The sequence below is a fragment of the Macaca mulatta genome, chromosome 20 (genome assembly GCF_049350105.2).
Source record: "Macaca mulatta isolate MMU2019108-1 chromosome 20, T2T-MMU8v2.0, whole genome shotgun sequence".
NCBI classification, from domain to species: domain Eukaryota; kingdom Metazoa; phylum Chordata; class Mammalia; order Primates; family Cercopithecidae; genus Macaca; species Macaca mulatta.
In genome coordinates, this window is record NC_133425.1 from 13,767,170 (window position 1) to 13,782,126 (window position 14,957).

The 14,957-nt window shown below is 46.7% G+C and overlaps 1 protein-coding gene across 6 annotated transcripts in view; it reads left to right on the forward strand.

Moving 5' to 3' along the window:
* SNX29 (sorting nexin 29) overlaps window positions 1-14,957 on the forward strand; it is a 657,788-nt gene that overhangs the window by 623,835 nt on the left and 18,996 nt on the right. For 2 of the 6 annotated variants that reach the window (XM_077987277.1, XM_077987280.1), the window contains exon 21: window positions 11,276-11,565. The exons of 3 other annotated variants lie outside the window; for them this stretch is intronic. In XM_077987277.1, the coding sequence (XP_077843403.1) occupies window positions 11,276-11,297 (22 nt within the window). In that variant the 3' untranslated portion in view covers window positions 11,298-11,565. Of the gene's footprint in view, window positions 1-11,275; window positions 11,566-11,644; window positions 11,737-14,957 lie in introns of those variants that run through there. One more of the 6 variants, XM_077987278.1, reaches the window with a different exon arrangement.

Here is a 14,957-nt window from a genome sequence, read left to right on the forward strand (position 1 = left end):
GTTCACCCCATGCCCCCGTCTTTTCCCGGATGATCACAGTACTTATCTCCAGGGTCTGTGGTCCCACCAGAGTCCACAATGTGTCAAGCAACAGTTTTGTTTTTGAGATGCGGTCTCACTCTGGCCCAGGCTGGAGTGCAGTGGCAGGATCTTGGCTTATAGCAATCTCCGCCTCCTGGATTCAAGCAATTCTCCTGCCTCAGCCTCCTGAGTAGCTAGGATTACAGGCACCTGCCACCACACCTGGCTAATTTTTGGTATAAACAAGGTTTCACCACGTTGGCCAGGCTGGTCTCAAACTCCTGACCTCAGGTAATCCACCCACCTCAGCCTCCCAAAGCGCTGCGATTACAGGCATGAGCCACCGCGCCCAGCCAAGAGCCCTTTTATTACCGTGCACTTGCCCCATGATGAGCCATTCTGGAAGCCACTGTGTTGGGATCATTGGGTCCTCACGCTGCTCTAGCAGTGTATGAAGCATTCACCTATATTTCCACATGCAAGTCTCTTACAAGCCTATAGCTGAGGTGCTATCATTTACATTTCAAGGAACAGAACAATAACCAAGATTACCATGGCAAGTCTAAAACCATAAAACAAGTCAACAGCAAAGTTGAGGCACTAAACCACACCCTGAAGCTGGAGGCTTTTTTTTTTTTTTTTTTTGAGCTGCAGTCTCATTCTGTCAGCAGGCTGCAGTGCAGTGGTGCGATCTCGACTCACTGAAACCTCCACCTCCTGGGTTGAAGTGATTCTCCTGCCTCAGCCTCCGAGTAGCTGGGACTGCAGGTGCCTGCCACCATGCCTGGCTATTTTTTGTATTTTTAGTAGACACGGTGTTTACCATATTGGCCAGGCTGGTCTCGAACTCTTGACCTTGTGATCTGCCCACCTCGGCCTCCCAAAGTGCTGGGATTACAGGTGTGAGCCACCACGCCCGGCCTATTCCTTCATTCTTACAGGCAAACACCATTTATTGGACACCTCCTGTGTGCTAAGGCAACCGGGATACAAAAATCAGACAGATGTGAACCTGTCAGAAAAAAAAACCTGAAAGATTACTTAAAAAGCAGCCCAAGACGGCTGTAGGTTGGACGTAGAGGTAATAGGAACTAAGCCTATGAACGAAAACTGAACCCTGGTCAGTGAGGCTGGCGTTAATCAGATATTTCACTGCCGTGCAGCAGGTGCCTACCAAATAAAGAGCAAAGGCAGGAGACTCAGTCCTCCCTCTGTAGACTCTAAAAGGCCTTTGTACTTAACTTTTTACCCTATATACTGTGAAATACTGTGAAAGGAAAATAAATGTTGGCGCCCCCAAATCACTAAGCTAGAGGTAAAAGTCAAGTTCGGAACTCCTTAGGGCCAACCTGCCTCCCATTCTATTCAAAGTCATCCCTCTGCTCACTGAGGTAAATGTGTATCTGATTGCCTCTTTTGGAGAGGCTAATCAGAAACTCAAGAATGCAGCCAGCAGGCGGCACAGTGGTTCATTCCTGTAATCCCAGAACTTGTGGGAGGCCGAGGTGGGTGACTTACGTGAGGTCAGGAGTTCAAGACCAGCCTGACAAACATGGTGAAACCATCCCCTCTACACCCAAAATACAAAAATCAGCTGCGTTTGTTGGCAGGTGCCTGTAATCCCAGCTACTCAGGAGGTGGAGGCAGGAAAATCACTTGAACTCAGGAGGTGGAGGTTGCAGGGAACCGAAATCGCACCACTGCACTCCAGCCTGCACAACAAAGTGACACTGTCTAAAAAAAAAAAAAAAAAAAAAAGTAACCAGAACACAACTGTGTCTCTTATCTAGGACCTGGAAACTTACTCCCTGCTTTGAGTTGTCCCACCTTTCCAATCACAACTGTAAGAGTATCACCTTTTCTTCATTGCCTACTCCAGGCTTCTCGGTTTCCACTAAGTCTGTGTTCCTGGGCTATTATCCTCAAACTTGGCTCAGAATAAAGTTCATTTTGTTTGATGTCTACAGTGCCTGTTATTTTAACCTTTTGGGTTGACAATTCTGACTCCCAGGAGGTAAGTCCTCAGTGGGTGACTGTAGAAACATCCATCACTAAGTTCCCACGTGCTGCCCCCCTCACCTGCCACTTCCCAGTCCCCTTGTAATCAGCTGTGATCATGTGCTCAGTCCCAAACAGCAGTGACAGCTGTCTTCTCCAGGTTGAAGCACTTACGGGTTGAGGCATGACTCTCAGCCCCTCCTTGGGGGCCACAGACTGAGCTGGTGGCATCACAGGTAGAATCAGCCTGGATCCCGAGTCACCACATGGAGCTCTGTGTACTCAGTGGATTGTGAGAGTCAAGAGGCGGCTTGGGTGGGTCAATTCACTGGAATGTTGCCGTTTTACTGCAGCATAGCCTAATATATTCTGATTAGGCCAGTGAAACATAACCTTATCAGGTACTGTAGACAGTTAAAAGCTCTTTTTTTTTGGTAACAGGTCTCCCTGTATGGTCCAAGCTGGAGTTCAGTGGTGCAATAGTATCTCACTGCAACGTCAACCTCCCGGCCTCAAACCATCCTACCACCTCAGCCTCCCACATACCTGGGACCATGGGTGTGCCTCTACCACACCTAATTTTTACTTTTTGGGGGAGGGTGGAGTGGGTAGAGACACGGTCCCACTATGTTGCCCAGGCTAGTCTCACTCTTAGGCTCAAGTGATTCTCCTGCCTTGCGCTCCCCAGGTGCTCAGATTACCGGCATAAGCCACCACACCTGCCTGAAAAAGCTGTAATTCAAAAGAAGGTAAAAAAAAAAAAAAGGCACAGTGAGAAATTTTAACAGAGACCCGATTGATCTGGTCTTCAGGGGAAGGAGAATATTGGGAAGAGTTAAAATCTGGCAGGTAATGATGGCAGGTTAACATTTGTCAAACACTCTGCCATGTGCCCAGCACTGCCCTAAATACTTATAAACATCCGAGCAAAAGCCACACAGAAAAAAGCCTATAGGATGGCGACTAGGAGATCAGCCAGTAAAGGTCTCTCCCCCATTAGCCACTATGCACTGACGATCCTTTTGCCCTGCTTTGCAGGGCAAAGCAAAGGTGACAAGGACATCCGAGCAGGGACATTCAGAGGGAACTACAATGGCACAGTCCCCAAAGCTGGGATGCCTGCTGCCTTTGAGAACCAGCAAGAGAGGTGGGGAGGGGTGGGGGGTTGGGCTGGCAGATAACTCAGAGGCTCAGGACCCAGATGTTACAAATGAGTGTCTTAGGAAGGTTCTCAGCAGACAAGGAACATGACTTCTCTCTTCAGGGCTCAGGAGGATCTCCGCTGGCTGGCGTGGTGCTCATGCCTGTAATCCCAGCACTTTGGGAGACCCAGGCAGGCGGGTCGCTTGAGCTCAGGAGTTCCAGACTAACCTGGGCAACATGTAAAAACCCCGTCTCTAACTAAAAAGCAGAAAAATTAGCTGGGTGTGGTGGTGCGTGCCTGCAGTCCCAGATACTTGGTAGGGAAGTCGGGGTGTGTAAAGGTGCGAGAATTGCTGGAGCCTGGGAGGTAGGGGCTGCGTGACGACCAGTGATTTCAGCTAGGGTTGATTGTGTCCCCCCCTCCCTCTCCCCCCATCCCCCCATCCCGATGAACAGCGGGGCCCCGTCTCCTCTACTTCCAGCGATGACTTACCCATGCCAGGGCCCAGCCCCACTCCCAAACGGGCTTTTACATCAAAGCCACACTCTGTTTTCCTAAAGACTGGGCTGGAGAAAGCAGCGCGGGCCTGCGCGAGAAGAGCGGGGGGGGGGGGGGGCGGGGGCGGGGGCGGGGGCGGTTGGGGAACAGGCGCTGCCAGAACCGGGACAGACTCTAGGTTCTCCCGGGATGATGACCTGGCAAGCGGTGGGGACTCCCCTGATGCAGCAGTCTCTAAAGCCGCCTTCTAGTTAAGTCATTGCCTGCAAAGGGGAGGAGCAGAGGGGGTGTCGCTCTGTTTTCTGCACCCCCACCCTGTCTCCACGGACAGTGCTCAAAATGTGTAGCCCACCTTTTTAAAAGGCTTCTTTCAGGCTGGGTGCGATAGCTCAGACCTATCATCCCAGCACTTTGGGAAATCGAGGCAGGTAGATCACCCAAGATCAACCTGGTCAACATGGCAAAACCCTGTCTCTACTAAAAACATAAAAATTAGCCAGGCATGGTGGCAGGCCCCTGTAACCCCAGCTACTTGGGAGGCTAAGACAGGAAAACCCGCTTGAACCTGGGAGGCGGAGGTTGCAGCCAACGGATACTGAGATAGCGCCACTACACTCCAGCCTGGGTGAGACAGTGTGACTCTGTCCTAAAAAAAAAACAACAAAGGGCTTCTTCCGACCCTTATCGCGGCTTCTGGCCCTGCTGTGCTCACTGCAACTACGACCATCCAGCATTCCGCTGGCCTTCGTCCTCTCAGACTTTCTACCTCCACCTCTTCCTGCCACACCAAGCTTTTCTCAAGCAACCCCCTCACTCCTCTTCCCTGAACTTCAGTGTCCAACTGAGTCCCCGGAGTGAGTGGCAGGGCAGGAGTCTTCTCCAGGGCTGGGTTAACTAAAGAAATGGACACGGCTTGTCTGAGGTTTGCAGGGAAAGGGAGAAAAAGGACCACTTACCTTTCTGACATCCGAGAATGTCTTCCTACGGCTGTGGTGAATCCAGAGACGTACGGATAGGCTTGAGCCTGGAAGATTAATAAGGGGCTGGTTAATACAATCCATACCTGCCCCAGCCTTCTGCAAGCCCGTGGCAAACTCGGGCCCCGGGGCAGAGCCTGGATCTCTACCACCTGTGTTGGCTTCGCCCAGGGTGCTTAAGAGACACTCCCTGGCCCCACCCCAGAGCCAGCGCTGCAGCTGCTGGGGCCTGGGAATCTGCGTTTTCAGGAGCGTCGAATACCATCTCCTCCCACCCCGACACACAGAGCATCTCCTCCCACCCTGACACACAGAGCATCTCCTCCTGGATTCAGGTCTTGGTGTGTCTACTTCCAACCTCTTTATTACCAGGAGATCAGAGAGCTCCCAGCTGTGACGAGTTTTCTTCTTTCCTTGTGTTTTATCGCATTGTCTTAACAAACCAAGGGAGGATCTCAGTTCTCACTTCCAACCATAAGCCAGACGCATCATGTACAGGGGAGAAACGGTTTATTATCCCTCATCAGGCCGTTTGAACACAGCCGCTCCCCTCTGTATTCAAGTCTTCCATGCCCATTATGGGGAATTTGAAAACTACAGCCAATTATAAAAATAAGAATGATAGGGGCCAGGTGTGCTGGCTCACGACCGTAATCCCAATTTATTAGGCTGACGTGAGAGGATCACTTGAGACCAGGAGTTTGAGACCGACCTGGGCAACATAGCAAAACACCATCTCTACAAAAAATAAAATGTAAAAAAAATTAGCCAGGTGTAGTGACATGCACCTGTAGTCTCAGCTACTCTGGAGGCTGGGACAGCAGGATGACTTGAGCCCAGGACTTCAAGGCTATAGTGAGCTATTATTGTACCACTGCACTCCAGCCTAACTGGCAGCGAGAAACTCTGTCTCTACAAAAATAAATAATAAAATAAAATAAGAATTAGAATCACCCGACATCCTACTAGCCACAGACACTAGCATCCATTAACACTTTGATATTTTTTCATCCAGTTTCTATTTCCTATGCATATACTTTAGCATAATTAGGAGCTTACCAAATACAGCAGTTTTCTCCTTTTCTAAAAAAAGACCTATTAAGGTATAATGACTTAAAAAGGATAATTGACATAATTAAACAGCACATATTTCATCTGTATAATAAAATATGTTTTCACACTTCTATACACCCATGACAATCAAGATAATGAATATGGCTGGGTACAATGGCTCACACCTGTAATCCCAGTACTTTGGGAGGCTGAGGCACGCAAATCACTTGAGCTCAGGAGTTTGAGATCAGCCTGGCCAACATGGTGAAACCCCATCTCTACTAAAAGTAAACAAATTAGCCAGGTGTGGTGGCAGGTGCCTGTAATCCCAGCTACTTGGGAAGCTGAGGTAGAAGAATCGCTTGAACCTGCGAGGCAGAGGTTGCAGTGAGCCAAGATTGCACCAATGCACTCCAGCCTGGTAGACAGAGTGAGAGCGAGACTCCGCCTCAAAAAAAAAAAAAAAAAGATAATGAACATTTCCAACACTTCTAGGTGTTGGAAATAATGACATTTTTATTTTTGAATAATTCTAAGTTTACAGAAAACTTGCAAAGATAGTAGAAACCATTCTCCTTTATCTCTCAATCACCCGAATATTAATATCTTACATGCCTATGGTACATTTATTAAATAAAACCCAATAAATTAATATTGGCACATTACTATTAACCGAACTAAGGGCTTTATTTGAATCTCATCAGCTTTTCCACTGATGTCCTTTTTCTGTTCCACCATTCCAATCCAGCATCTCGTATTTAGCCAAATGTGGTTTAATATCTTACCATTACTTACCAAATTACTAAGCATTATGTGGTGGAAATCTCTTCAAAAACATTGTTTTAAACGTTGCTTCACATTTCTTGATATCAATTTACTGTATTGCTTAACTTAGGTTATTTCCAAGTTTTGCTCTTATAAGCACTGTTGCAATGAAATTCTTTATATCTAAATCTCACATCTCATATTGTTTCCTGGAGATAACCTCCTTGAAATAAAGCCAGTAGGTCAAAGGTCCTTTGACACATGCTTGCTTTTAATCTTCTCAAGAATGCAGTAACACTTTGCAAGCATCTCAAGAATACCTTTTTTTCCAGTGGAGAATCATTCATGGAAGCAAAAATTGAAGGATGGAAGTTTAATGAGAAACAGGATATTTACATGATCTCAAAATATCTCCCTGCATATTACTTGTCGATTACCAAGAAAAGAGTACCAACTTTACATTGCAGAAAGCTGGCAAGATTGTTAATTGAGTAATCAAAGTTAACAACATCAGAGCAAGGCAAACCAACATAATGGGCTTCACCTGGCATGTGAAGGCAAACACGAAATCAGCCTGTGATCATTTTGCCAAAGATGCAAAACCTGAATTGAATAACGAGAACACCCTAGGCAAACAGCATCGAGGGACATGTACCTAATAATCGGCTTGTACTCTTCAAAACCGTCAATGTCATGAAAGGCTGAGGAACATTCTAGGTGAAAGGAGATTAAAGGGGCATGACTACTAAATGCAATGGATAATCCTGGATGGAATCCTGAAACAACAACAAAAAAAAATCTTAAAATTTTGATATAAGATATATTCTTGGGAAAATTGATCCGTAGATTAGGTGATAGTACCATGTCGATGCCAAAAAAAAATTCTTTTTTCTTTACTTTTTTTTGTTTGAGACACAGTCTCACTCTGTCACCCAAGCTGGGCGTGGTGATTAGAGCAAGATTGATTATTTATTTACTTCTGTATTTATTTTCGAGACAGGGTCTTGCTCTGTCACTGCAGTGCAGTGGCACTATCATGACTTATTGCAGCCTCCAACTTTGAGGCTCAAGTGAGTCTCCCACTTCAGCCTCCTAAGTAGCTGGGACTATAGGCGTGCACCACCTTGCCCGGCTAATTTTTTATTTTTTATAGACACGAGGTTTCTACATGTTTCTCTGGGCTAGTGTTGAATTCCGAGGCTCAAGGGATCCTCCCTCCGCGGCCTTTCAAACTGCTGGGATTACCGGCGTGCGCTACTATGCCCAGCTGATTTTTATAATGTATCTTCTTGTGCTGTTTGAAAATTTTACCATGTGGTTGTATTATCTAATCGTGAGGCTATTCAGGAGGTTGGGGTGCAAGGATTTTTAAAAACTTTTTAAAAACTACCAAAAAAGAAATGCTAATGAAACAGTAGCTTCAGCCGGAAGGCAGTGATTTGGAGCGTATGTGGGTGGAGCACAGGCCCGGCACGGTATTTCTAAGTGATCCTATTGGGTCTTGACACCTTCACCTAATTAAAGTGGGTGAGCACAGAGGTGTCTGCTGGTTCTCGGAAGGCACCTGTCACCGGCCCCGCCGCAGGTGGAGGCTAGCGTGCTGAGCGTGGGGAATGCGGAGCCTCCGCCCTGCAGCCTGAGCAGCTGGAGTTCACACCGCACGTTCCCAGATCAGCTCCCAGCTCACTAGGCTTCTTCCTATGACAGATAGAGGGCGGCAGAGTGTTCAGCCTCCAGCTTCCGGGCAGCCCACCTGCCCTTTCTGTGCTGTAAATGCCTCCTCCCAGGTTCGTGGAGTGGCTCCCCAGCCTTGAAGCCCACCTGTGCGCCGTCTAATGTGATGGTCATGAGTGTAGGCTCAGAGGGCAGAGGCACCTTGGAGACCTGCTTCAGGCCAGGCGCGGTAGCTCACGCCTGTAATCCCAGCACTTTGGGAGGCTTAGGCGGGCGGATCACCTGAGCTTAGGAGTTTGAGACCAGCCTGGCCAACATGGCGAAACCCCATCTCTACTAAAAAATACAAAAACTAGCCTGGCGTGGTGGCGGGTGCCTGTAATCCCAGCTACTCAGGAACTGACGCAGAAGAATCGCTTGAACCTGGGAGGCGGAGGTTGCAGTGAGCCAAGATCATGCCATTGCACTCCAGTGTGAACAATACACTGAGACTCCATCTCAAATTAAAAAAAAAAATAAAAAAAAATAAAAATAAAAACCCTGCTTCAACTACTTACTCTGCAACCTTGAGAACTGTACCCAGATTTTCTGAGCCCTTGTTTCCTCGTTACTAAGATGGAGTTAATAATATCTATCTCTCCAGTGACTGTAAGAATTAAATAAGGTCATTGTAGGAAGAGTTCATCAAATATCAATTATTTATTTCATTAACGAACCTTTGTCAAGCACACTAGTAGGTGTCAAATCCCTTGCTAGGAGCTGGAGATTTAAAAAATTATTTATTTATTATATATTGAGACAAAGTCTTGCTCTGTTGCCCAGGCTAGAGTGCAATGGCATGATCTCTGCTCATTGCAGCCTCCACCCCCCGGGGTTCAAGCAATTCTCGTCACTCAGCCTCCTGAGTAGCTGGAATTACAGGTGTTTGCCACCACGCCCAGCTAATTTTTGTATTTTTTTGTAGAGACAAAATGAAAGAAAATATTAGGTTTTACCATGTTGGCCAGGCTGGTTTTGAACTCCTGACCTCAACTTATCCTCCTGCCTCAGCCTCCCAAAGTGCTGAGATTACAGGTGTGAGCCACCACACCTGGCCAAAAAAAATTTTTAAAGGGCTGGGCGGGGCGAGGTGGCTTCTGCCTGCAATCCTAGCACTTTGGGAGGCCAAGGTGGGGGAATCCCTTGAGCCCAGGAGTTTGAGACCAGCATGGGCAACATCTTTGTAGAGACCCTTGACTCTACAAAAAAAAAAATTTTTTTTAAATTAGGCAGGTGTGGTGGCACATGCCTGTGGTCCCAGCTACTCAGAAGGCTGAGGCAGGAGGCTCACTTGAGCCCAGGAGTTCGAGGCTTCAGTAAGATATGGTTGCACCACTGCACTCCAGCCTAGATGACAGAGCAAGGCCTGTCTCTAAAAAAGAAAAAAATAATGACATGGTTTTTGCTGTTAAGTAATTCACCGTCTAACAGAAAAAGGGTAATATATAAAATTAATAGTTTTTAAAAAACGATCCTGGAAAAAAACTCTCCCAGATTTATTATCTTATTTATTACAATCCTCTGAGGTAGCTATTATTATTCGTATTTTATAGATGAGGAAATTAAGGTCCAGAGAAAAGTGGAGCAGTGGACTGGAAGGTAAAGGAAGTTAATTGGCTAACAGAGAAGAGAATTCTCTGGGGTTCTCTGATGACAGTTAACACACTCTTTCAAGGCTACTTTAAGCAATTTTTTTAAACAAAGGAAATTTGACATAGGGATCCAGGGGCCTCATGTAATGCCTGTCATCAAAGTGCAGACAGTGTAGCTAGCCCTCCCCCAGAAAAAATAGGAAGTAGGACAAAGTTAGTATTTTCTGCATCTAAGCCAGTCCTGTCTTCCTTCTCTCATCATTGCCTCCATTTGTGCATCTGCCTCTTTCTTCATCGTCAATCTGTTTTCAGAGCACAGGGCAGAAAATGACCATCCTTGACTCAGATACATACCATCTCCATGGAGGAGACCAGCCCAGATAGCAACAGGACTCCTCCAAGGAAAGACAATCTGATTGGCCCAGGCTGGACCATGTATCTACTTCTGGACCAATCAGCTATGGCTAGAAAGTCAAGTAGCCTGCTCATTGGTGGAGCAGCTAATTGTCAAACAGGAGGATCTGGGTGGCTATGTCCACCCTGGGAACGTATAGAAAAACAATACATTTCAATAAACGGTGCAAAAGGGGTGTCCAGAAAAAGACTTCTGGAAGAAGATGAAATTGAAGCTTTTCCCCAAACGCTTGCCTTTTCTTCATTAAATCTGTAATTTCCAACACACTTCAGTGATGTAGAATGTCTTATTTAGGTCAACAAATGTTACCTTGAAAAATAAGAAGATGAGAGAGAAAAAATTAAAATGACCCTGGCCACTTCTCAATGCCTTTTCACATAAAAGTACAATTATCCAATATGTCCCTGAGGGAATGGAGCTGGTACTTCTCATGTATTCACTAAAGAGTGTTCCCTAAAAAGATATGTCCACGTCCTGACCTCAGATACGTGGGAATGGACTCTTATTTGGAAATAGAGTCTTTGCAGATGCAATTAAGTTAAGGATCTCAAGATGGAAGCATCCTGGATTATCTGAGTGGGTCGTAAATCCAATATCTAGTGTCCTTATAAGAGCAAACAGTGGGAAATTTAAGATACACAGACATGGGGGAGAAAGCCATGTGAATTCATGTGCAGAGGGAGGCAGTGACTGGAGTGGTAGTTTATAAGCCGAGGAACGCCAAAGATTGCTTCAACCACCAACAGCTGGGAGAGAGGCATGGAACAGATTCTCCCTCAGTGCCCCTAGAAGAAACGAACCCTTCCAAACCCTTCCCATACCTTGAGTTCACATTTCTGGCCTCCAGAACTGTGAGAAAATAAATTTCTATTTCTTTTGTTTGTTTGTTTGAGGTGTAATATACAACATGAGGACTATCATTATAATACTGTATCAGACCAGGCGTGGTGGCTCATGCTTGCGATTCCAGCATTTTGGGAGGCCAAGGCGGGTGGATCACTTGAGATCAGGAGTTCGAGAACAGCCTGGCCAACATGGTGAAACCTCATTTCTACTAAAAATAACAATAATAATGATAACTATTATTATTATTATCCAGGTGTGGTGACGGGTGCCTGTAGTCCCAGCTACTCAGGAGGCTGAGGCAGAAGAATCGCTTGAATCCAGCAGGTGGAAGCTGCAGTGAGCCGAGATCATGCCGCGGCACTTCAGCCTGGGCAACAGAGTGAGACTTCATCTCAAAAAAGCAAAAAATGGCCGGACGTGGTGGCTCACACCTGTAATCCCAGCACTTTCAGAGGCCCAGGAGGGTGGATCACCTGAGGTCAGGAGTTCAAGACCAGCCTGACCAACATGGTGAAACCCCGTCTCTACTAAAAAAACACAAAATTGGCTGGGTGTGGTGGTGCATGCCTGTAATCCCAGCAACTCGGGAGGCTGAGGCAGGAGAATCGCTTGAACCGGGGAGGTGGAGGTTGCAGTGAGCCGAGATTGTGCCATTGCACTTCTGCCTGGGCAACAAGAGTGAAACTGCATCTCAAAAAAAAAAAAAAAAAAAATTACCATACGAATATACACCTATTCATCCCATATAACTCCAGCTTTACATTATTTGACCACCATCTCCCCACTTTCCCACCCCTGGCTACCACTGTTTTACTCTCTGTTTCTATGTATTTATCTTTCTAAAATTCCACATATACGTGAGATCACGCAGTGTTTTCGTTTCTGTGTCTGGCTCATTTCACTTGGCATAATGTCCTCCAGGTACCATTCCACAGATGGTAGGAAGTCCTTTTTAAAGGCTGAATAATATTCCCATTTAAATAGTACATTACTCGAGGGAGCTATAGTGCAGCTACATTTTGGACACTGTGTGGGGCTCTGTGAACATTTACCTACGGGGCCTATGCAAATACCACTGAATGTTCAATTTGATGGAAACTGTGTAAGGCACAGATTCTTAAAGTGTGAGCTGAAAAACACTGACCACACTGTTTTTTTTTGGTGTCGCATGTTGTAGTAGTGCATTCGTTGCTCTGACTGCCATGACACGATATCGTAGACTAAGTGGCTTATGCAAAAGACTTTTTTTTCTTGCAGTTCTGGAGGCTGGAAGTCCAAGATCAAGGTCCTGGCCAATTCAGTTTCTGGCACTTAATCTCTTCCTGGCTTGCAGATGGCTGCTTTCTTTCTATGTCCTCTCCTGGTCTTTCCTTGGTGCACATGCAGAGAAAGAGAGCGAGCAAACACTCTGGTGTCTCTGCTTTTTAAAAATCTTTTTAGACACAGGGTATTGCTCTGTTGCCCAGGCTGGAGCAGCAGATTGGTGCGATCTGTTGCCCCAAGATTGTGATACAACCATAGTTCATAGCAGCCTCAACCTCCTGGGCTCACATGATCCTCTTGCCTCAAGCTCCGGAGTAGCTAGGACTACAGGTGCATGTCACCATGTCCAGTTAACTAACTTTTTGTTTTGTTTTGTTTTGTTTGCTAGAGATGAGGCCTTGCTATGCTGCCTAGGCTGGTCTAGAACTTTTGGCCTCAAATGATCATCCTTCCTTGGCCTCCCAAAGTGCTTGGATTTCAGGTGTGAGGCACCAAGCCCAACCTGGTGTCACTTTTTTTTTTTTTTCCTTTGATATGAAGTCCCACTCTGTTGCCCAGGCTGGAGTGCAGTGGCATGATCTCAGCTCACTGCTGCCTCCGCCTCCTGGATTCAAGCAATTATCCTGCCTCAGCCTCCTCAGTAGCTTGGGATTACAGGCGCCTGCTACCATGCCTGGCTAATTTTTGTATTTTTAGTAGAGACGAGGTTTCCCCACGTCGGCCAGGCTGGTCTCAAACTCCTGACCTCTTCATCTGCCCACCTCAGCCTCCCAAAGTGCTTGGATTTCAGGTGTGAGCCACCAAGCCCAACCTGGTGTCTCTTCTTATAAGGACACAAATCCTGTCACATCAGGGCCCCACCCTTTTGATCTCAATTAACCTTAATTACTTTCTTAGAGGCGCCATCTCCAAACATAACCACATTGGGGTTAGGGCTTTAATATATGAGTTGGGTGGGGGAAACCAACAGTTCATCACAAGTAGTCAGGATGAGTAATGGCAGCTGCAGTAATAAAACATCCCACCATACCAATGGCACACATTACAGTTCCATGCAAGTGTGTGACAGGCAGCCTTCCACACAGTGCTTCAAGGGTTCACGGTCTTTCCATCTGTGGCTCTGACTTCCTCATCCCCATGGGTCCACTCTACTCCGCTGGCAGACAGGGAAAGGGAGTGAAGCATTGTATGGGGTGTGTGTATGAGGTAGGCCTGGAAGAGGTGCCTGTCACTTCATCTCCTGTCCCATTTGCTAGAACTCCATCGTGTAGCTGGATGGAACTGCAAGGCAGACTGTCTATCTGGGTATCTGGAATAAGGAAGTGGACTGAGTGAACTGCTAGCCAGTCTTTGCTACCACGGTGTAAAAGAGTTTGTGATGAAATCAACTTAGGAAAAGTTGTTTTTAAAACAGTTAGATGGGGGCTGGGAGTGGTGGCTTATGCTTGTAATCCCAGCCCTTTAGAAGACTGAGACGGGAGGACTGCTTGAGCCCAGGAGTTTGAGACCAGCCTGGGCAACATGGTGAAACCCCATCTCTACAAGAAATATGAAAAAATAGCCAGGCGGGTTGCAGCGCACACCTATAGTCCCAGCTACTTAGGAGGCTGAGGCAGGAGGATCCTTGAGCCCAGGATGTTGAGGCTTCAGTGAGCTGTGATCACGCCACTGCACTCTAGCCTGGGCAACAGAATGAGACCCCATCTCAAAAACAAAAACCAAAAGACAAGACAAAACAAAACAAAAAAACACAGTCAGATGAATTACCTTACTGTGGAACATCTGAGGGCCTTTAGTGAACTATTGTGCACTGTGAATTGCTAAGACTGCAGGGAGTGAATGGTGTTTCTCATCCCGACTTAGAGACTAACGCTGTTTTGCTCAAAGAGCTTCTTGTGGCAAAAACATCGGTGTAGAGCAATAGGTCCAAAACCAAGTGAAAAGGGATGCGCGTGGAGGGGGAAAATGACCGGGTGTTGCAATGTGGATTTTGTGGGATGAGCAAATAGAGCTCTGGAAGTCAACATCAACAGAGAAGAGGCAGCCTCACAGTGCAGCCCCGGTGCCCTGCCCTGACTGTGGAAGTCACCATCCTGGCCCCCAATGAGCTCATCGAAAGAGGGATGTTGTTCACAGGCACTGAGAGGTCAGATAAGTTCATTGCAGTTGAAGGCATTAAAGCATTTTCCAAACGACTTCAGTACGTCATCTCCTGTGGGTCAGAAGCTGTGCTTTTCTTGGCATTATCTTCAGCTTCAAGATGGAGGACAAACACTGGCATTGTTGAGAAATTTCTTGAGAGCTGCAGGGAGCCTCTCTGCATCAGCCTGGTCTGATGCACTGGCTGGTTGGAAGTGCAGAAAACCAGTTTGAATGCAAAAAACCTCTGTTCTGACCATCTGGGTCCTTCGGAGCTGATGTGGGGTGTATAGTGGAGTCCAGATTATGCGAGCTTAGGCAGGGCTGCCTGAAGTGTGGCGGGAAGGTGGATGCTGGAAACACCCAAAACTCTACTCAAAGCCTGGCTCTGGCTTTGTTTCCTAACCTGTAAAGTGGGGACGATAGACCCCGCTCCAATGCAAATATGAATACAAATAACAGCAACAATGGCGACGATTAATTGAACACTTACTACGTAGAAGGCACTGTGAGCTATTTTACATACATCATCT